Here is a 23,590-nt window from a genome sequence, read left to right as displayed (position 1 = left end):
ATAGCAGGAAAGCAACCAAAATCAACAAAATCCTAACCCTCTAAACAAGCTGGTATCAAAGCAAAATTTTGCATTAAAACTTAAGAAATCACTGGGCGGTGGAAGGAATAGCAGCCGAGATTAGGAAGGGAAATGGAAAACACTTCTGGTCAAAGATTTCCCAACATTTTGCTCCATTTGTGGTGTACGCTTGTGCGTTGTGATAGCCCGAGCAAAAGCAAATAAAAATCTGGTTGTCAACAGATTTGCAGGAGACATTTTGGTTCACTTGAATTAAAATTTATAAAACGCAAAAAGCAAAAATTATTGATTAAAAATAACTGAAAAATTAAACCGAAAAAAATTATTATTATGCATTACAATAAATCAATAGAAAAGACAAAATTATTTAATAACATCGTACAAATATTTGTTAACGACATAATTAACAATGAATAATGTGGTTTTAACAGCGTTTGATTTATGGTAGGGATATTTATTACACAAACCTTTTTATGTTTACATGCCCATATTCAATAATTAACCTTTTTTTAAAGAAAGAATATTAAGAGCCAGTAAATCAACGTGGACGTTGGTTTTATTTTCCGAAAGAAATATAATTTGGGAGAAGGAAATGCGAACTAAATTTAGGTATCCAAATAAACCCCACTGGGTTGCGCTTTAAATTCCGAATATATATTATTGCAACCTTCTAACCACGTTTGTGGCCTTTACTCACCTTCGCCCGGCTAAAAGCAATCCCAATCCCCCATAAATCCCCATTCAAGTTCAAGTCAACCCTTATGGAGGCCTGAAACCGCAGCGTAAGCCAAACGGGGGAACAGCATTTGCCGGTTCGCTCGCTGGAATTAATTTTGGCTTACACATTCTTGGCCAATGAGATTTATGCGTTGCTTACACGTTGTTGTTCCAGTTGTTGTACTTTTTTACGCTCTTTTCGCCCACATTTTTGTCCCAAAGAGCCAAGTTGGGAGGATATACAAAAAAACACAAAAAGGAATGGGCGCAAAATGTTGTTTTGATTTGGGTTCCGTTTTCCACTCGACATTCTTTCTCAGCAAAAGCGCCGAGCACGTGCTTCGTTCGAAAAATACCCACGCCTGCGCAGAAAACGTTTTCGAAACTTAACGAAACTCTGGTCATACTCAGAAACGAAGTACAAAGCGAGTGAATACGAGAGGGGGACTTCGGGATTTTGAGGAACCCGAAGATTTTTTCCCTATGCCAATGAAGCGAACCATTGAGCTCTGCGATTTGGAATCAGTTTGACACGAACCTGCTCCGGAAGTGGAAGTCAGCCCCGCGAAAATTCCAAATACAACTCAACAAATAAATAATACATACATCACAATCAAAAAAAAAAGGAAAGAGTTAAATACAAATTACGCACAAAGATTGCTGATAGTGCTGTCACTGAGTTACACAAGCAAAGTAATTTAATTTCAATTAACCGCTTAAGTGTGTCAAACAAAGTTAAATCAAACAAATCGTGTGTGAGTGCGGTGATCATAAAAACAATGCCTGCGACAATAATTTTTGCGGCTGGATCGTTAACATTTTGCTTTACCTGAATGCAGCGGAAAACGAGGAAAAGGAGTTTTCCTGTTTTATATTTTTTCTCCAGCCATTTGCATTCGGGGGAAAATTCATTAAAAATACAGCTGGAGCTGAGGACGAGCGGCGAGGTTGCTCACTCAGCCCTGTGCCACATAAATTTCACGGCAATCAGCCGGCGCTGCAAGTCATCCAAACTTCATTTGTTGCTACTTGGGCTCTGGGCCCGGAGTGCTCAGTTCTGGCTTCTGGGCTCTGCAGGATCCTGCTCCTGGCTCCTGCAGCTGAAATATTGCTTCCATTATTTATGTTAAGTTTATGCAACACTCCCGCTGCCCCCTCCAGCTGCAGCGGCAGACTTTCCTCTCTTGTTTTTAATATCCTTCAGCTTGTAAAGGAATTACTGCTCAAGCCGGCAACTAAGAGCAGTAAGAAAAACCTCAAGACTCACGGCATTCGGCTCTGGATTTCCCCCATTTTTATAGTCTTTCCCTATTCTGGTTTCGTCTATTTCCATCATTTGCCTCGCTACTCAAGCATCATCATCTTTCTGGTTCATCGCACTAGGTCCGGGAAAAGTGGCGGAAAAGGATATCAAGGAGCGCGGTGTTGTTGCCATCGAATGCAATTATGAATCAATGTATACATAAATCAACCAATAAATCAATTGTTTTTGCATCTCAAAGAGCCCGGTTTGCTCCGGGGATTGACAGTTCGGAAATCTGAAATGTAATCGCGGCCAGAAGAACACTTTGCCGAGAAATGAACTCTAATCGGGTTCGTTGGGAATGTTATAAAGGGAAAAGCTTAAAAGCGATGAAGAATTTGCAAGGATTTTGGTACTTGAAAACATAAATATTATAGAATAAAATAGATTAAGAAGGGGCAATGCACTGAATTTTATTTAGTGTATGTAGATTGCAAGAAATGCGAAAAAAAGGATATTTTTTAATGAATATTTTCCAAAATTATCAACTAGAAAAATAATAAAATTTACAGTCAAGGTCCTAATTTAAAGAAGAAAATTTTATAAGATACTCGTATATGTAATTCAATAATAACTCAAGTCAATATATATATATTTAATTCCCCATAATATGTCGAATTTTTTAGCAACTTCTTGGAACCTACGATCCAGAGTTCTTTACATTTTTAATGATGCAAAATCTTTTCAAAAGAAAAGGCAATCCTCAATTTCGGGGAAACTTAGTAAAAGCTTTTTCCTTAACAAAATGGACCACAAGAAAATGTTTGCTTGTGTGATTTCGCCTCGAGCTCATTAAGTGCTTGGGGCTCTCCCTACTAGATTGCTATTTTTCCCTCCGCTCGAACAAAGGATAATAGAGGGAAAACAAGAGCATTTACTAATTAGCACTACCAGGCTGCACACAATGAATGTAAAATTATCAAATCGTTTTTTCTGCGGTCTTTTTACTATTTGTTTGGGGTATTAATTAGGAAATAAAGGAGAAGATTGTCCAGGATGGGTATGACATATTCATGGAAGCGAAGGAATAACGAAATTTAATGCATTTTCTCTGTGACAATTCCCTGGGTATAAACCTTTTATTATACACTATTAACATATTTATTTTGAAAGAAAATTTTTATATTTTAATAGATTAGAGAAAATTTCGTATCAAGCTATTGATATACATATGAACAAAAATTCTAAAAATTTGGTATGATTAGCATTATTTTTTTTAACAAGAATCTTTATTATAAAGTTAGTCCACTTTCAATAATTATAAAAAAAAAGTTGTCCGTTAACTAAACTTACTCACTAAAAATTGAAGCAAATGTGATTTTAGTACCTAAAATATTTTTTATTTAGTTTCTCCAGGTTGTTGGTGCAGTGTATTCACAGTGTGACATCTGCAAACAATTCCATTTGCGCTGGCTGTCAGATCTGCAGCAGTTGCTCAGCTGCCTGGCCGACAATTCTCCTGTCGCAGAGAGCGAGACAGCCTGAGGGGCGAGAAAGAGTCGGCCCCACAGCGTGGAGAAAGAGACGGTTGGTGACGGGCTGAGGGAAATGACAGCCATGAATGCCATTTCTTCTGCTACCTCCGAGCATATTTTACATTGTGTTCCAACTTGAGTGTGCAGTTGAGGCTGTCTTTTATGGTTTTGTCTTGGCTCGCTTCGTTTTGGTTTGGATTTCCGCGCTCCCAGCTTTTATTCCCTTGTTTCCTTTGGCGAACAGAATATTCCACTTGTCACAATCTGAGGAATTTGCCAGGGAAAGGCTTTCTTCAAATTCTTCGCGAAAGCGGAAACGGAAACGTTGGCTAGCTGCAATTTATACATGTCGGGCTTGTTATGTTGTGATTGCGCTCTGGCCCAAAAGTGGACTTCTGGCGTACTGATTGCATCATAATTACCCAACTGCCTCCGTCCACCCCGATTTTTCCCCCTAAGTGCTTTTTAACGAGCTCTCTTCGGTTGGGCTGCTGCCGTTTGTTGTCCGTTTTGGGAAAAAGGGAGGAAAATAGTAAAAACTTTCAAACATTTTTTCCGCCACCGATTTTGTGCTAGTGAAAAGCCAGCCATGTGCGTTTCCAAATTCTGTCGTAATAATCTGCAACATGTACCCCATAATTTGTAATTTCAACCTAATTACTTCGGGACCAGGCCGAAGGGGCTTACTTGGGACCGGCTAAACAGTGTTGTTGGCAATAAAATGTCAAAAACCAAAAGCAAGGCAGCACAACGCCCATTTCGTCCGAACCATACACCATTACACACAAATGCTGAAAGGACACGCCCCCTCACACGCACAGTGCGTATGATTTTGGTTTTTGTGTCCTTTGCTGGCGACATATGTTAATGATCTGGCCGCGATTTCTAGGTCATTCCAATTGATTCTTACGCCTGTCGGGTCATTTTCGTTATTTAATTAAAAACATTGGAAGAAATAAAGGGATGTATAATTAACATAATGATAGTATACATTAAATTTGTAATTGTTTTTTACTTTCTTTATTTTTCATAATTTCTATTGTTTAACTATAATTATTTAAGAATAGTTTTATATTTTCCCCCTTTAAAACCCTTATTTATCAAATTCATAATATCGATTAAATCTGCTCTTAAGTACATATGGGCCCAAAAAAGTTTGTAGACAAAGCAAATAAATAATAATTGTCATCAGACAATATCCATTGAATTCTACTATTTAATAAATCCCATAGTTCCATGCTCCAAGGATTTAAATGAAAAATGTCTGCTATTGAAACTCCGATACACAAACTTACACAATGCTTTCCAAATAGTTTCACAAAATATGTGTAATAAAAACCGAAATTAATAAATGCATGTCCATTAATATTTAAATCCTTTGTCGGACGGCGTACGATGAACTACCCGAAAAAGTTTCCAGCAGAACACATTTTTTATTTTGGGCAGCTTCAAATATTTATATATTGGAGCGCCAACTCACTTGAGCGGAGTAAGTGGATCAACTGAACCGCGGGCGCTGGAGAGGAGTTGTGGGGATGGGCGGAAGTCGGGATGAGTCTGCAGGAAGCTGATAGGGAATGTTCATTCATATTTCATGTCGCAAAATTGTTCGCGGCCAAGTCAGAGGAGTGCGGCCGAAATGTCAGCCTCACCAGTCAGCTGGAGCGGGCTTCAATGAAAAATACTAGACACGATAAACAGATGGCTCGAAACCGAAATTTTGGCTATTTTACCAGAAAATTAAAGAAAAATAAAAGTATATTGAGTATCAATTTTAGAAAAGCTAAAACAGAAACATTTAAAAATATAAATTATTTAAATAATAAATATTTTAATACATTTTAAAAAGGTTTATTCATGTATGTATGTACATTGTCATATGTTCCAAACTGCAGCGATAAACTTCACACAAATTTTACAAAGGGCATTTTCGCGTGGGAAATGGGTTAAAAGTGCAACAAAGGCAATTGAAGTGCAATGGGAATGTCGTCATATAGCGCTGGTAACAACGCCTGCAACCGGACTCAGAGGTCACCATGACGACTGCCGTAAAAGTAACTGCTACACTGACACGCCGCTTCTGCCGACCATCCATCGTTGTGCAACGCTTTTCTGGGCCCATAAAATAGTAACATCAGAGGAGCGCATTCATACGTGGCCATATTCGCGTATGCACGCCGACTGGCCGGAATAAAGTGCTATTAATAATAAATGTTGCACTGGCAGCGGGCGAAGGCCAGAGGTGGCCAAATGAACTTGGCAAGCCGAGAACCCAAAAAAGACAAAGGGGCGATCAACTTAACAGTCATAGCCCCACCGCCGTGGCAGGGGATTCCCCACAATGGAATCCGAACTGCAATGCGTACGCCCATTGTTTTCATACCAGCAAAAAGGGGTACAACATAGTAGCAATTTGAAATATGCTGTAAAACTGGGGAGTGACTGGAAAAATTCACTTTTGATAGATCATTGCTATAAATATTTTGTATAATTACACTCTTTATTATTAACAAAATTATCTATCATTAAAATCCCTCTAATGACTTGCTGAAAATAGAATATTAAACTTAACAATTATTTCTTATACATTGAAAAATTTTCGGAATTTTTACAAAGTTATTTTAATCATAAGTCTCTAAATTAAATCAACATAAAAAAAACTAATTACAATTTTTGAAAACATACAATGGAATTCTGTAGAAACCATATTTTTTAAGAACACCCTTTCTCTACATTTTGGTTGAAGCTAAATTTATTTTGAAGCACGTTTAATATTGCCAAATGATAATAAGGGTATCTACATGTTCGATCCAGCTCATTTCTGGTGTAACTTATCCTCAACATACAACATTGAAAAGCCCAGGCAGCAGCAGTAACAGCAGGAGCATAATACCGAATAGCAGGACGACTGGCATTATAATAATAATAAATGCCATAATCCCCTGAAACCGGCGCTCCTCTGCGGCCATTTCTCCGGCCCTTTCTCCACGTTCCCCATGTGTGTTGGCTGCATTTTTATTTTCATTTTTATTGTTTCGTCTGCAGCAACAACAACCGCGGCAACAGCAGCAACAACCACCGCAACAATAACAATAACAATGGGCAAATGCAATTCGACGCGTCGAGTGAATTAAGCGATTTTTAAAGCTTTACGCCAAATGAAATTTGAATTGCCAGAGTGTTCACTTGTGTGTGCAAATTAAATTACGCAAATCAAATAAATGTTTTAACGAAATAACAATAAAAACCCAAAAAAGAGAAAGAATCGAATAAAAATGTTGTTGAAAAAGTACCAACTACAGTGTAAATAATTCCACGAATATTTGGCAAACAAGCATAGCTAAATTTAATACGAAAATAAAACAACGAATATAATAAAATGTTTATTTTGACGGTAATTAAATTGCTGCTGATAGCGCTGAATATATTTCCCAGTCGCTTCACAAATCGACGGATTATGTTCCTCATCTACATGACTAACCTGGTGACGCATGGTAAGCATTAAGCATAATATATTAATATATTTGTAGAGCGGAAAAAATGAATATAATTTAACTCAATAAAATGGACTTTCCAATATATATGTCATAAATAATGCTTGAAATAGTTTGTCCCACGTGATGAGATTATAACATAGATTACTATAACTATTATTGCCTATTTCCTGTGCTGTAGAGAACCACAAAAATTGAAATGGCCTGAGCAGCAATTTTAGAATAAAATCTTGTTTTCTAGAAAACTGATAAAAGCTTTTAGGTATAACTTTTCTTGTTTGCTTATTATTCTTTTATTGGTCTATAGAATCTCCTCCCCTATCCACTCTTACCCACGAATTTTTTAATAATAACAAACTTAATAAGCTCTTCCATACGCTCATATTTCCGCCACCGAATACGTGTTGTTTCCCATGTTGAAAGTGTCAGATCTGGCCATAATTTAATTAAGAAAATGAGACCTCAAAACGTTTGCAGCGCCGCTTGTCCTCCCTGCGAACCCAAAACTCCATCCCAAACTCAAACCCAAACGCAGGTGAAAGCCGTCAGCCGTGAGGCAGGTGCAATCCTGGTGCCTACCGGCCAAAAAGGGCGTGGCAGGGAGCAAGGGGCGGGGACATGCCCCGACTGCATGGCGCAGATAACACGGCAACACGGGCCTCACCAACACGGCCAGGGGGTAGACCGTGTTTTAATACCCCACAATTGGGGCTGTACAGGGGTATATTGAACTATCTCTCAGCAATTAAATAAATGTTTTCACATAGTTTCCCTTTTTTTTGGAAAAGTGTAAAAAAAAATAAGTGTTTCAAGATTAAATGCCAATGGTTCGAAAATTTTATTACGAGTTCAACGAGGTATGACATTCCATGTCAAGAATTTTAGTTTTATAGCTTCACCCAAAATACTGATTTTTTAGTTTGAAAATTAACACAATAGTTTTTTCCAAAAACGATATTTTTCTTTCAACTTTTTTGGTGCAACTTGCTCAAAAAGTCAAGCTAGATAATTGATCGTAGTCATTTTATTGTTAATTTTTAAATCAAAAAATTTCCTCAGATTTTGACTTTTTTACAAGGGGTAGCATTGTCGTTTTTTGCAAAAATTGGTCAAAAATAACCTTTATTTAGGTGTAAATGCCAATTGATTGGAAATTTTATTACGAGTTCAACAAGGTACGACACTCCATTTTTTGAGCATTACTTATATTGTTTCGCCCAAAATACTGATTATTTTAGGTTGAAAAAGTATGACCTTAGTTTTTTGGTAAAAAAAACCATATTTTTCCTTGACTTTTTTTAGTGTAGCTTGGTCAAAAATGGTCCAAATCCAAAGGACACACTGTTTTGCACATCTTAAATGCCAAACAATGGACCGCATCCATTTTCCAGACAATTATAAAAACTTTTAATTTTTTCAAATTTTAATTTTTTTACAAGGGGTAGCATCGTTTTTTTGCAAAAATCGGTCAAAAATCCATATTTTTAGCTGTAAATACCAATTTATTGGAATTTTTTTTACGAATTTAACAAGGTACAACATTCCATTTTTGGAACATTACTTTTTTTGTTTCGGCCAAAATACTGATTTTTTGAGTCGAAAATTAGGAGTTAGGAGTGTTTGGCAAAAACCAAAATTTTCCTTTGAACTTTTTTGCTTTAGCTTTGTCAAAAATGGTCAGAAACCTAAAAGACGCACTGTTTTGGGCATCTAACAAGCTAGATATTTGATCGCAATTAATTCCTGGCTGATTCTGAAAACTAAAAATTTTCGCAAATTTTCGAGCTTTTACAAGGGGAATCATCGAAATTTTTTGAGAAAACATGTCAAAAAATAAGTTTTCCAGGCTATAATGCCAATCGATTGAGAATTTTATTACGAATTGGGCAAGGTATGGCATTCTATGTAAGGACTGCTACTTTTATTGTTTCGGCCAAAATTCTTCTCTTTTTTGGGGTATAAATTGAAATTGATTTTTTTCGGTAAAAATCCAGGTATAATTTTTAAAAAATTGTTCAAGGTTTTGGGAGGCACATGCAATTAAAAGTATTTTTTCCTTTTAATATTTTATACATATTCAAATAAACAAATTTCACTTAATTTGTGAATGTAATTCAATTCGTTTTTTATATTGACCATTCCATTTTTTTTTATGAGTGGAACACTAACCAAAATGTCTTATACAGATTATTTAAATTGTTTATATAATGTATATTTTTAGACTAGGCCAAAAACACTTGGTAGATTTCTAATTAAAAATTTCCAGGAGTCCGAAATATAATCAAATAAAACCAATATTTAAGAGGTAGCCAAGAGTGGCAATCCGCAAGTGCTATCCTGTTACCCATTAGCTGAAATCCAGGTGCCCCACCTTCGCTGCCGAGAATGGTGTTTTTATTATTTTCGCTTTTTGTGCCGCACTTCCGCGCAAAGAAGCGGCACGAACACGAGTGCTGAATGCATAGAAAAGGAAAGCAGGGCAAAAGTTGCAGCAGGCAGCCTCAACAGGCTGCAAGTACGTGCTGCCATTTCACCCAGCAAGCTCTTCCCCAGCCCCGAGCAGATAAAAAATTGCTTTGTTTAATAATTTCATAATGACGCTGCGGTTGCCACTGTAGCTGCTGTTGATTATATTTGGCCTGTGGGTCAGGGATTTCCGGCAACAGCTGCTATTGCTCCTCCATCAACATTTGCACTTCTTTATTTTTATTACCCGGCTGGGCTTTAATGGCTTCGTTATGGCTGCCATGGCGAGAGCTGGCACTGAAACTGGGGCTCTGGGCTTGTCTTTCACACAAATTATTCATACGTACTTAGGAATTTTTCACAAACTATTTTTGGCACAAAAGTTATATGCGAGTTTCGTAAGAATTTAAGAGAAACGTAAGAGACCATAAAATAGAGAGGCAAAACTTAGACCAACACAAGATTTTTCTTGATATTTTTGATTTATTTATAAAAATATAAATTATTTGATACATCTAAATTTTAAATTTGTTTTTCGTTGCACCTTCGCTTTTGTTTTAAATTAAACAAAAGCACAAGATGGTACTTTATATACAGAGTTTTATCAAAAAATCCAAATCAGATTGAACAATTTTCCGTGTAATAAGTTATGTAAGGTCCTTTGGCAGTCGAAATTCGACCCTTATTTGACCATTACTCAGCGCAACTAAGCGTTGCCCATAGCCAAAGGAAATTTTCCTGGTCAGGCGAAGAATTGGGTTACTCCATATGACTCTTTCTCTCATTAACTAACCGACTTTCCCAAACACTTTTCACTTGCAGTAATGATGGATGAGCCCCGCTTTGCCCAGCCGATACCAAACGTCACCGTTGCCGTGGGTCGAGATGCCAATCTGCCCTGCGTTGTGGAGCATTTGGGTGGTTACAAGGTGAGAAATGGAAAAACGAGGATATTCAGGGAAAGGGAAAACCCCGGGGAGGTGGGGAAAACGGGGGAAAACTGTCATAAATCGTGCGTGAAGTGAAGGCCATGTTCGAACCCAGGCTACTTGATGAAGCAGTTTGCAACCGAGACGAACGACAGTGTCAAAAATCAATTTCGCAAATTGCAACAGGGCCGACTGACCAACTGACGGCCAGGCAGAATTACTGACTTTTTGGGCACTCAACTGGCAGCTAAAGATAAACCGAGGCCCATCAAAATTATCCTCCAAAATACAATGGAAATTCCGGCCTTTCCAAGCGATGACTTCCAGCTGTCATTAGCAAGTCGAACTTTTGTTTGCCCGGAGACACAATTTATGACTGGCCTGGCCTGCACTGCCTGCATCTATGCAACTAATCCACAATAAGCCAAGGATACCCTCTGGCCCGGACTGGAGGACTGCAGGACCTCTGCTGCTCCCTCGACCAAACAAAATGGCTGGAAAATCACTTATCATTTATCTCCCTCAGCTGCTGGCACACAGCGGCGAGCTCATAACAAATCACAAATATTTACTCGCCATATCAACTTCATATAAAACACTGTCCCCAGCACCGCCAGTTAGGACACGAGTCCTTGCTCCTTGCTCTTATTGGACTTTTGTCAACATTGGGCTGGACATGAGGAAAATGGCAGAGCAGAGGACAGTAAAGCGAGAAACTCATCGTTGTCAGGGAAAGCTTGAAAAGTTTGCTGCCGACTCAAGACCGGGAAAATCCCTCCACCAGAAAGAATCCGTCTTCAAGCACAGAGGAAAATTTAATTGTTTTAGGGGGAAATTATTATAGAAATGATTTAAAAATAAACTATATATATTTGATAATGGAGTTAAAAATTTAAATAGAGAACTCAAAAAATATATAAATATTTTCTAGAGTTTTCATGTGCCTAGAATTTAAAGAAGATAATGTGTGTGAGTCGGTAAAATATATTTTTAAAGTTCGTGATTTTGAAAATTAAAAATTAAATTAATATAATAGCAATTTGACCACATATGCAGTTTATCTCCCGGTGTATACAGTCTTTTAGAGCCAAGCCAAGCGAAATCAAAAGAAAGTGCGAACAGAAGGAGCAAAAATAAAAGTGTATTAAAAATGCGGAAACAGCTGTCAAGCTGGCTTTATCCTGGGGTCCTGCGTCACAACATGACGTTCATTTATAATGGCAGGGGCTCCACATGTGCTTAAGCAGTGAATGGAGCTGCTAGTGTGTATAGTTGGGTCTTTAAAGAAGGCCTTAAGGTCTTTCGGCCTTAACTGGGACGTTAAGCTAATGGTGCGAATCGATTTTTACCCAAATTTTGCAGGTGGCCTGGATTCACATCGACAGGCAAATGATACTGACCATCCACCGGCATGTGATATCGAGGATTCCGAGGTACAGCATCACCTACACGGACAACACGTGGTTGCTGCACGTGAACCAGGCCCATCAGGACGATCGCGGCTACTACATGTGCCAGGTCAACACGAATCCCATGATTAGCCAAGTCGGCTATCTACAGGTGGTGGGTGAGTATTCCCCCTGACGGCTTGCCCCTTTAATCAACTGGATTTTACTGGGATTCCTGTGATACCCCCAGTGCCGCCAAACATTTTGGACATCGAGAGTACGCCATCGTCGGTGGCCGTGCGCGAAAATCAAAATATCAACATGACATGTCGGGCCGATGGCTTCCCGGCCCCGAAAATCATCTGGCGGCGGGAGGATGGCGAGGAAATTGCCGTCGAAAAGAAGAAAAAAGGTAGGTGTGATGGGGAAAGAGTAGATCTAAGTACGAACCAACGCAAGGAATATGTATAAAACTTTAGATATTTTTGATTTTTGTGTGCATATATAGTTACTTTTAGATATTTTCGGATTTTTACATTTTAGAAATATTCTAGACTTTTTCAACCAACTTGAAAACCTTCTAGAAAATATTGATATAACATTAAAACCGTTGGACTCTAAATTAATATAATGTTTCATAATTAAAAGTCAAATTTAATGACATATTTGTTTTAAAGGATATATAAAGATTCCCAAGAGTATCACATTTTCAATAGGATGCTTGGTTAATAAAGGCAATTGTTTTATGATAACATGTCATTTGTTAAAGAGTATCACATTTTCAATAGAATGCTTGGATAATAAAGGCAATTATTTTATGATAACATGTCATTTTTTAAACTGCAGTACATTGTAATGAATTATCGTCCTAATCACCTCTCTAAATCTCGCTCGCTTATTTCCATGTCCCGGGTATCCCCCTGTCGAAACCAAAAACCCCATGGAAAACAACAGTTCTCGTGTACGACGGCGATGTCCTGCCGCTGACCAAAGTGAGCCGGAACGAAATGGGCGCCTATCTGTGCATCGCCACCAACGGAGTGCCGCCCTCGGTGTCCAAGCGGATCATTCTCGATGTGGAGTGTAAGTATTCCATGCAAGTAGAGCGGGGGCATGAGACTTGAGTCCCAACTAAGCGGTGAATGAAAACTGTACCAATCTGCATAGGAGGCTAGGGATCCTTTGGGAGGGTGCATATTATATTAGCCCCCTCGCTGGCTGCCTTTGTCAATTTAGTTCAAACACGCGCGCGCACTTACCGGAACGCGAGGAGGCCATTCATCCAGCCAGGCCATCCATCCATCCATCTATCTATCCATCCGACCATCCCGGCTAACCGGCATCCATCCAGCCATACTGCCATCCTGCCTTCCGACCATTTTAGCTATCTGGTTTTCGTGCCATATTCCTTCATGGAGCTGCGCATCGCCTCCTGTTTGTACCTGCTGCTCATCAATTTAACTGCACGCTCGTCGCTCCGCAATGAGTGACAAACGCAGCTAAGCTGGCGCCATTTAATGCAGCTGATATATAACAACGAATACATGAAAAGAATACACTGGAGAAAGTATTGCAAAAACTATCTATTAAAATTAACACAATCTAGTGTTGGAAATATGCATAGCATCTCAAATTTCAGTGTTGTGTAACACAAAAATGCTATATGGTTTCGCAAGATTTAGTGTTGTTTAACACATAAATTATATAAAGTGTCGCACGGTTCAGTGTTGTCAAACAAAGGAAATATTTTTTAGATCTTAAAAAATTAGGTTTAATTTGATAGTTGCGGGTTGAATCTTAAAAGTTTTTTTGATAATTTTTTTTTTCGGTATTTAAATAAAGAAAATTGTAAATATTCCTTGAAAATATGAATAGAGTATACATTTTTATTCAAATTTTTCTGAGTGCATTTTTGGAACAGGATATACATAAGGTGTCCTGTCGCTGGGCGTAAAAGTTACGCTGCCATTGCCGCTGCACGCCGTGCGCCAGTAAACGCTTGTTAATCCTAACGAGTTTCAGCCAGCCTTCGCCGTTCCCTCCTGCCCCTCTTGCTGGCCCCTGACTACGCCCCTGATCCACCAATTTCGTCCCCCTTGACAATAATTCACGTCACGTACCTGCAATAAAGTCACTTGCCGGCGTTGCACGTATGACTTTGACGGCGTTTTTCTGTTTCGCCCCGATGTGCCTCCTTCCCCCTATTTTATTATGAACGCTTTTGTGCGTGGCTGAGCCGAGGGCGTTCGAAGGGGGCTTGGCTGCGGGCAAGGAGCAGCAAACCTCATATCGCAGGTGTGTAGGCCTTGTCAGGAGCGTTTGAAATTTTCAACTAGCTCGTTGCTGGTTTCAATTTTGTTGTTCGGTTGAAAAAGGGGTTTTGGTTTCGGTTTCGGGCTTAGAGTTGGGTGGCTCGAAAAACACAACCTAATATAATGCCTCGTTGAGGTTGGCTCAAAAAATGAAAAAGAAAGCACACACATTTCGTGTTAAGTGAGATGGAAGGCCAAATATATTGAGACTGAGACAAAGAGTGATGGTTAACGATTGGGTATAACGGATGGGTTAGGTTTTTATGGGGTAAAAGCGACTGGAGATATGTAGCTTAAGAAAAACGAGAAAATATTCAAAGAAATGTTTTTCTTCTTGTCAGTTTAAGTATAAGTATAAAACGATTTATACGAAGTTCAGAAATCTCTTGAGATATGAAATCATTTCAGAGCCCGACGAAAAGTATGCTATGAAATTTGTAACATGGTAGTTTGATAAGTAAAAGGAATATTTTTACGTGGCTTAAGTCCTTTATATACTTCTTTGGCAGTCCGATAATATTTCAAAGTATTGGGATTTCATTTACAGTAAAATATCTTTCGGTTCGTGTAAACTCTTCTATGCCCAAAGCAAACCTAAGTGACAAACACATCTGCTGCACGTACTTCCTGCTAAACTTAATTTCTTTTGGTAGTGCCCTCGTTTCGCTGACGTGTTGTCTTAGCCATATTGTATATCACTCTTCTTATGTGCTGTCTGCCTTTTCTCGACCAAGTTTTCAGCTTTGTCATTGCACTTTCATTTTGAGCTGGCAAAAAAAAGGGCAAAAAGATAGAGTTGAGGAACGTTTAACAGGCGTAATTCTGCCGCTTATGCGTGCTTTGCAGCGACACTTTTTCCCATTCCTTTTCAACCACCCGAGTTTTCCCCCAGGTGCCGTTTACATTTGCTAACGTTCCATATCAACCTATTTTCCCGTCTCCATCCCTCTCTATCCACAGTCTCTCCGATGATTTGGGTGCCGAATCAACTTGTTGGCGCTCCATCCGGCACAGATGTAACCATCGATTGCCACACGGAGGCGCATCCCAAGTGAGTCTCTTCGGATTGCCCTTCTTTTGCTTTTAGTTTTCCCTCTACAACATTTTTTCTGTTCATTTTTATGTATATATATATACTTCGGATTTTCCTTTCTTTTGTAAATGAAAATTGTTTAACATATTATATTAAAATATGTTGAATTCTGAATTTGTGGGGAAATGTATTTATAATTTAGAACATAAATACAAAGAAATATTACTTTGTTCACCTGCATTTTTAATTTCAATGAGAGCATTTTTTTAATCATAATGTTAATGTAAATATTCTGAAAACTTAGAAGTTTTCAATCAACATTGCTTCAATAAGCAACCAGTTTTTATAATTTTTTTTCTTATATCTCAACTCATTCCTTTTTATTTTTATTGAATTCAAAGTAATGTTTACCCTGCGTATGATTGCAGTTACTTGTGCACATCTGTGAATATTTCAACTGCTTTGTGTGTCCCTGTTGAATTTTGCTCATTCGATTTGCCTTTGATTTTGTTAAAATATTTACTTTCATTTGAGAATTTGATTAGTTTCTTCTTTTCGTGTGCAATGCATGTGTGTAAATCAGATTTCCGTTTACATTCGATTCCAGCTTAACTGGTAATACTGATGTGTTTTTCTTAACCCCTGCAGGGCCATCATCTATTGGGTGTACAACTCGGTGATGGTATTGCCGAGCAAGAAATATAAAACCGACTACACGGAGAACTCCTATCGGTAAGTCACTTTCAAACAAAAACAGAATAACGAATATAAAAACAAACTACGGGACACGTCGAAAATTGTTATGTTAAATATTTATCATGCATTTGCACTTTGCCTTTTGGGGGTCAGGTGCAAGTGCACATGTTTTGGACCCCAACTCATTCCCAAACTGTTGGGACGATAAGCTGGTCTATGGATATATCCCTAAGCTTAATGTATACCAACCAAACCCATTGCAGTGCCCACATGAAGCTGACGATAAGAAACCTACAGTATGGTGACTTTGGCAACTATCGATGCATCTCGAAGAACTCGCTGGGGGAAACGGAAGGCTCCATCCGTGTTTACGGTAAGTGCATTTGTATTGGCGACTTAAGTGCACTAGTTACAGACACAGAAACACACGAACACCACCCCCTAGCTGTGCAATATCGTTCGCCCTTTGTGGCACAATTTCGCCAAAAGCTTTTACCTATAGACCCCGAATCCACACGACCCTATATGTGCACTGCACGCTGTCCTCCGGAGCGTAAAACTAAACGAGCGATGGCTGCTGGCTGGTGTCTGGCCCTATCTGCCCCGTGTTCCTCACTCCCAGCCAGCCATTTCCCGTATCCCATCCCGAAAACCAAGTATCATCATACCCCGTGGTAACATGGAGACACATTCACCATAAACGTAAACGGAAAATAAAGGTGAATTTCGGAATTGTTTGACTTTGTATCTCTTGCTAGCCCAAGGAGTTCGCCCCGAAAATACCTATATCTAGTCTGTATATGTAGGAACGTGTGTGCTGGCTGCATTTATTTATTTATTTTTTATGCACTTTGCCTGTTTTTTGGGGTTTTCTGCTGTTTACACGTTGCTTGTGCAGATGGCCAAAGTCGAAGATATCCTAAAGGTTATGGCAAACACACGTTCAACTTGGCTTCTTAGTTTTTATCATTTGGCTTGGGTTCATTGTAAAGAGTTTAAGTTCAATATCAATAGGTTGTGGTAATAGTTGTAAAGTCACCAAAATATGTTATCTTTAAGTACTACCAAAACTTGTTAGTATGTATTTTCTGTTTAATTAATTTCTGAAACTGTAGCCCTAAAAAGTACGCAACATTTTTAGGACAGCCATAAAGTCCAATGAAAATTGCATATAAAACTGATTTTCCAGTAATTTCTAAGATTTCACCGAGCTAAGCTTGGAGGCCTAATTGGTTTTATGGCTGAGACCCACAAGGCTTCTAACTAAAAGTAAAATTTCCTTAATTTATGCACACTTTGTGCTGAGAACCGAGGCTGGCAAAGTGTGCGCTTGACCTTAGATGTAGAGAAACCTCCTACTTGACATGGTAAACCAATGAACAGCAACCGGCATAAATTCTGCCGACATAGTGTAATGAAAAACCATTTTGTATAATTTTATATATTTTCCATTCGCCGCCTTTGCTGGGGCTCTGCCTTTTTTAATTATTAATTATGCAATGTTATTCAATTCCATTTGCAGAAATACCCTTGCCATCCACACCATCCAAGCAGGTGACCCACACCACCGTCGAGTCCAGGGAGAGTAAGTATAGTATCAGTCGGAAAAGTGGGTGGAAAAGTGGGGGTGACAGGTGGGAAATGCGGGGAATGCGCGGAATGCTTCGTATTTGCGCTTAACACATTCAGCGTTGAGCGTGAAAGTCACACCGCACACACACTCGCACACTTGGGGAAGGATACAGGATACGGCGAGCCACAAACAAAACTGCGAAAGTAGCAGCTAAGCCAGACAGATCCACAAACAGGGTGACTGGGAATGAGGGGGTGTTGGCGTCGGAGGGGTGGGAAATGGGGGAGTGGCTCACGCCCACCTAAGGATAAAGTAAAGCACTTTTGACTATTTCAGCGGCGGGGGTTTTCACTTCCACTCACAGTCGCAGAAAAGGGCTCTTCAATTGTACTTTTCATCTCTCATAGGCAAACCTTTTTGGTTAAAAATCCATAAAAATTATAAACTTGTACTAATAAAACTAACAAAAAAAAAAAATGTGAAAAAAAAAAACAAAAACTAAAAAAAAATTTGATCTAAATTGAGATTTACTTTTGATATAATATATTCTGCTAACAAAGTACAAAACCTTTAAAATTTCTTTTTAATTATAAAAAAGTCTTAAAAAAGAAAAACAATTTAAAAATACAATTATAGAGTGGAAAATTAAAGAAGCAACATAGTTCGGTTTTAAAACTTAATCATTTATATATAGGGGTAATATCTGTAATATTCAAAATTTTTAAGTTTAGGTTGTGAAATGAAGTTGTATACACAATCAAAGTTTTCATGTAAATTATTCATGATCTGGGAAACCTATACTTTAAAACCAATATAAAGGTTTTTGAATAAAAAGTAGTATTCCTAGAATGGTGCATTTCAGTACCCTATAAAGAAAATATTTTTTAAAATACAGGTGTAATTTTTTTATTTTTTTGAGTGTCCTCTGCCAGCTCCTGTTGAAATTCAAGTCGAGCAGAAAAGTACACACACTTTCGAGTCTCCGTCCGGACCTGTGGCCGTGTCCTTTTCCCGCTCTTAGTCCCATTCCCATTCCTGTGTCCATGTCCTCTGGCCTGGGCAAAGCAATATGCTGGGGATTATGCTGGGGCGGAGAAGGATTTTCGGGGGCATTAGGTTGGAAACACATTTGAAACACTGCCGCAGACTTTGAGCCCGTGAGCTGGAAGCTGCAGAGCAGAGCAAAAGACCAAACATATTTTATTTAAAGTGACTGGCAAAGCAGCGCGCGAGCAATGCAACGCAACCTAATCCAGGAGTCAGCCAACAAAGGATCTTGTTGTGTGTGTGTGAGCGTGTGTGGTCCTCAATGCACATGTGTGAGTTTGCGCCTTTGTGGAGCGGTATACATTTTTTGTATCGCAGCCAAGATTTCCACGCAATTTAACTTGAAAACCATGTCTCAGGCCGGGGTTAAGTTTGGTTTAGGAGTCCGCAACTTTTGCTGGCCAATAGTGACCCACAAGTGAGCAAACAGTAAGCGACAAACGAGTGAACTTTCTGTCGATTTCCGACAATTCGAACTTTGCAGAGACTAATCTTGAGAAACAAAATGTTTCTTAAGAGTTTCTTTCAAAAGTTTACAGAGTAAACAGGGGTTTAAGCCATGTTTAGCTACTATATTTATGTATTATTTACACTTGCTTATGATTTAAGATTCATAAAACTTTAAACAATTTCAAGGCTTTTTAAAATCATATTTTTCCCACTGTTCTAATTATAATTAAAATTTGTCATGGGTCCAAATTCTGTTATCAATGGCATATTGAAATGACCCATTCAACTTATAATCTGCAGACAATTTCATACCCTCGTCACGCAACGACACAACGAAATCCCTGCAAACGGATGTGGGATATGCCATGAAGAACGATTTGTATCCTGGCTCGGTCTCCTCGTCATCTTCCGGCGGCAGTTCCTCGGCGGCCTCGTCTTCGTCCTCGTCCTCGACCTCGATGCAGACCTCTGCACTGCCAGGCGGAGTGTCTGGAAACAGTCTTTCATCTGTGGGTTCCAAGGGATCCCTGGCGATAGGAAAGAGCACGTTCTACACGGAACGACCACCGAATGAGTACGCCTCGTCAGTGGGTAAGTCCTAAAGAACCCTTAACCTCACCGAAACCCACCAAATCCAATACCTTTTCTCTAGCTGGCCTGCTGCTTCATAGAGCCCTGCTCTTTGGTTCTGGAATCTATCTGACCCTGCTTTGAAATCAATAAATCGTTTGAGTTACTCAACAAGCATTTCGAAAATGCAGCCAAAGGGGGTATAGAAAACCACGGGGGTTAGTTTAGGTACATCAACATATTTCATAGCCTAAAGTACATTAAAAAGAAACCAATAATATCATAAACCAACTAAAAATGCTTCAAACTTGGCTCACTTCAAGGCTATAGGAATTTGTAAAATTATAGAAAGTATTTTGCAAAACAATAAAATGCTCAATGTATGTATAGTACTTACTAAATGCTAAGATTAAGATACCATTCTTGGGAAGTGGTATGACAAATGAATTGTACAATGTAAATTATATCTTAAATTAAATGTAAAATGGAATTGTTTAAAAGTATGTATTTTGTTAGCTTTTTAGAGAACAAATGGTTTATTTTTTATATTTTTAAATTAAATCTTTACCTTTAAACATATCTTAAAGAGGGAAACACCGAAGCTTCAATCGCTCAAAACCTAAATGAAGTGGTAGAATTTTTTTTGTTGGAATTCAACATATCTAAAATCACATTTGAAGAATACTTCATTTATTCCTACTTTTAGTTGACAAGCCAAATATAAATTAAATGTATTAAACTTTGGTCAATATTTCGGACCTAACAAGCGGTTTTCTTTCGAAGGGTCTGAATTTTGTTGCCATGCGGCATTAAATCGCCTTGAAATTGTCATTTATTCCAGCAGACTCCCTGCTGCCAGGTGTCATGGTAAAAAATGTGCAATAATAATTTGCCTTACCTGGATTCCGTTTCCTGGCTTTCGGAAATCGCCTCGTCATCCTCATCCTCGTCGTCATCGGCGTTCGTGCACTTCCATTACTTTTTAATAAATGTGCATGCTAATTATATTATTACTCATACGACCCGTTGCCACGAGTCCTGTCTGTCGGTATGAATGTTTCGCTGGCCCTGCCTCGCCGTGCGAAATACTCGCAATTAATTTCAGCATACAATTGCGTGGCCTGCGGTCCCTCCAAGCCCACACACAATGACACACAGTTAACATGTCCAATTTATTGGCCATAACTCATGGCCGGCAACGCGGCCAAGGAGTGAGTGAGAAGAATCCTGCGGGCAGGCGCCAGTAGCCAGGACCCACGAGCCCAGGCCAATCCAGAGACAGACAACCGCGCGCCATCGACGGGGCAAGGAAAAATGACATTAAGGCCAGAAGATATATGGCCCATTTGCATATAGGTTCATGTATATGTATAAACATGTACGGGGGTTGCAGCAGGTTAAAGGCCCTGCAATTTACTGTATTTATGCTTCGACCTCGACGTTGCACGAATTTAATAATTCAACTTGTGTTGCATAAAGTTTGCATTGACATAAACATAATGAACGACGGAAAACCGCATGCGAAATTGCCTTTCTCCGACCTTTCTCCCCTTCGCCCTCTTCGTTTATTAACTTTGTTAATGCAGAAAAGGAGAAAAGCGCATTCGGAAAGCGCTGAAAATATTGATAATCAACATTGTGCTCTGTCCTCGATGTGTCGACGTTCCGACAATAACAAAATTAATGCATTTTATTTCATTTTCCCCGCAGACGGGGGAAAATAACTCGCACAATAAACCTAATTAAGCATTATATATGGAAGCTGAAAAGGCGACAGGCCAAGGATTTATGACAATCTTCAGGGAGTCATATATTTATCCGTATTTGTGCATTTATTATTTATTTAAATTGCCACGAATAATGAACTAAATTTCCACCCAGTTTGTGTGTGACTCTTGGGCTTCAATAAACTGCTCGTCAAATGTTTAACAATTCAACCGCACATTTTATTTTTAATTAGTAAATTGCGCTAATTAAAATTGCAGTTATGTTTGTACATAATACCTTTTAATTGAGGTCATACAATTTTTGATGTAACCCAATATAATTGTAAATAAATGTTGACCCTTTCAGTTGCGTGTAAATATGAGGAAAATTAATTAATGCATCAAATAATCACTTCATACAAGAACAATTGAATCAGCCAGAGAGTAATTCCGAATACATTAGTCAAAAACTCTGGCAAAAAAAGAACTATACCAAAACTGAATTGTGTAAAGATCGTAGGGATAGGAAATACATACTAAATTCATACTTGGCAAGAAATACAATAAATTTAAAACATATATAAAAACTATATAGCCTATACAAGGTATTTTACGGTTTGTTGCCTGTATTTTGGAATTAGCTGAACATCAAATGAATAATATGTAAAATGTTTATCGCTTTCTGTGCGAATAAAAAGATAAGAACGGATGTGTTTTCCTATAAGCAAGTTGACATTTTGTAATATAAATAAAAGTAAATATTATAAAAAATAAATTATGCAATTAAAAATATATATTTTTGTTAGTTTTAATTATTTGTTTTGAATTAAAAGAAGAAAGGTTTTTATTTTTATCTCAAAAAGAGTTTTAGTAATTTACAGAAAATGTTTCTTAGTAGATTGTGTAAAAAAAATTTGTATATCTAAAAACTTGTCTTAAATATTGGCAGACCAGTTCCTTGTTTACATTATTAAATATTTTTTATACAAAATTTAGCTGAGTTCTCTACGCTTCACTATTGTAAAATAAACCATCTCAAAGACAACTAAGGTAATTTAAATAAAAATCTAATATTAAGATTGATCAAATGTAAGCAGTTATATAATTATGCGATAATAATTAAACAATAAAACTTTAGGTTGATACCAAAAAAGCGAACCGAATAAAACAAACAAACTAAATGAACATAAATAGCTGTTGTTTCATTGAACCATTTTCATTTAATTTCAGCCCTTAATTTGGCCTGGCATTTATGCAAATTTCCTCTTTTTTGGAGTTTGACATTCGGCGTTTGGGCTTGGAAATCCACACAGCCCAAAAAACCATCATTAATGAGAACGCTAAGAGGACTCAGCAAATGCCAAATGACACACACACATGAACACTCGGAAAATATTTTGGGAAAATTCCACAAACCAGCTTGGGAAATTATCTCTTATCAGCAGCCTACAAAGCTCCGATTTCGCCAAGTGTCGAGCTGGCAGACCGCTAAAGCCCCAGTGTGCGTCTACTAATTGTTTGAGTCACGCAAACAAATTTAACACAAAATATGCTAAAGACTTTCTGGGACCCGCACAAGAAAAATGTTTAATAATTTAATGTGATTTGCATAGATTTCAGCAGGCTTAGCGTTGAGGTTCGGCAATTAGCCTCGACACGCACCTCTAAAATTTCCTTTTACCGCAAAGTAACTTGTCAAAAATGAGACAATTTAACAGTGATGAGAAAAAATATATATAGCTTAGGTAAAAAAAGTAAGGATTGCAACATTTCATATTTTCCCTAAAATAAATATGTGAGCACAGAATATTCCATATATTTTTTAAGTAAATTGTTTTTATGCAATCAGAAGCAATGTTTAAAATGTAAATTTGTAATATATTTTTCCCATCTAGGGTTAATGAAATATTCATTATATTGTGCCATCACTAAGGATCCCGCATTGTTCTCTTTGCAGAACACCCTGCGTATACGCAATATTTTCCCAGCATTCCCAAAGTTCCTCGCACATTTGTGGGCAAACCACTTGGGCACACTAACATTATCATAATTACAGGGCTTTCAGCGGGGGAATGGGGCTTATTCGGGGCGGAGAATTGGGGACCGGAGACACCTTGCACTCTTATCTGAAATGCCTGCTTTGCGCCACTCGAGAAACTTTTCAAAAGTCATTTAAATTATGCGCACAAAAGCGCGAAAATTATGCCACGGCGAGACGAAGATTCAGACGCCACTTACAGCCACATGTACATACTATACAAATGTTCCTTACGCGGTGAAAGGCAGAGGTGGGGAGAAAGCGAGACAGAGCCGGAAACCACATTTGTCGGCAAAGTTTCGCCTACCGCCAGCCTCTCGTCCACAGTGCAAAAATAGTTGAGTGCAAAAGCGTGGAGCACACTTAAGATAA

At 38.3% G+C, this 23,590-nt stretch overlaps 1 protein-coding gene across 2 annotated transcripts; it reads left to right on the top strand.

The window, feature by feature from the left end:
* Positions 1-1,277: 1,277 nt before the first annotated feature.
* LOC108035698 (lachesin) lies at positions 1,278-22,097 on the top strand. Of its 2 annotated transcripts, none has more exons than XM_017111419.3 (12): positions 1,278-1,431; positions 6,562-7,010; positions 10,299-10,405; positions 11,768-11,972; positions 12,044-12,205; positions 12,748-12,876; positions 15,066-15,156; positions 15,787-15,870; positions 16,098-16,207; positions 17,357-17,419; positions 19,205-19,495; positions 19,557-22,097. In XM_017111419.3, the coding sequence occupies exons 2-12, from the start codon at positions 6,896-6,898 to the stop codon at positions 19,616-19,618; spliced, it is 1,419 nt and encodes a 472-aa protein (XP_016966908.1). In that variant the 5' UTR covers positions 1,278-1,431; positions 6,562-6,895; the 3' UTR covers positions 19,619-22,097. The 2 variants fall into 2 exon arrangements, with proteins under 2 accessions (XP_016966908.1, XP_050742272.1); XM_050886315.1 differs by having other exon boundaries at positions 1,278-1,493.
* Positions 22,098-23,590: the final 1,493 nt, after the last annotated feature.

The sequence above is a fragment of the Drosophila biarmipes genome, chromosome 3L (genome assembly GCF_025231255.1).
Source record: "Drosophila biarmipes strain raj3 chromosome 3L, RU_DBia_V1.1, whole genome shotgun sequence".
NCBI classification, from domain to species: Eukaryota; Metazoa; Arthropoda; class Insecta; order Diptera; family Drosophilidae; genus Drosophila; species Drosophila biarmipes.
The sequence above is the reverse complement of the archived record's forward strand: the minus strand, read 5'-3'. Positions and strand labels throughout refer to the sequence as shown.

Coding starts and splice junctions, on each gene's coding strand:
- LOC108035698 (XM_017111419.3), top strand. CDS start 6,896: ATGTTTATTTTGACGGTAATTAAATTGCTGCTGATAGCGCTGAATATA. Junction 17,420..19,204: donor CACCGTCGAGTCCAGGGAGA/GTAAGTATAGTA, acceptor TATAATCTGCAG/ACAATTTCATACCCTCGTCA. Junction 19,496..19,556: donor TGAGTACGCCTCGTCAGTGG/GTAAGTCCTAAA, acceptor CCTTTTCTCTAG/CTGGCCTGCTGCTTCATAGA.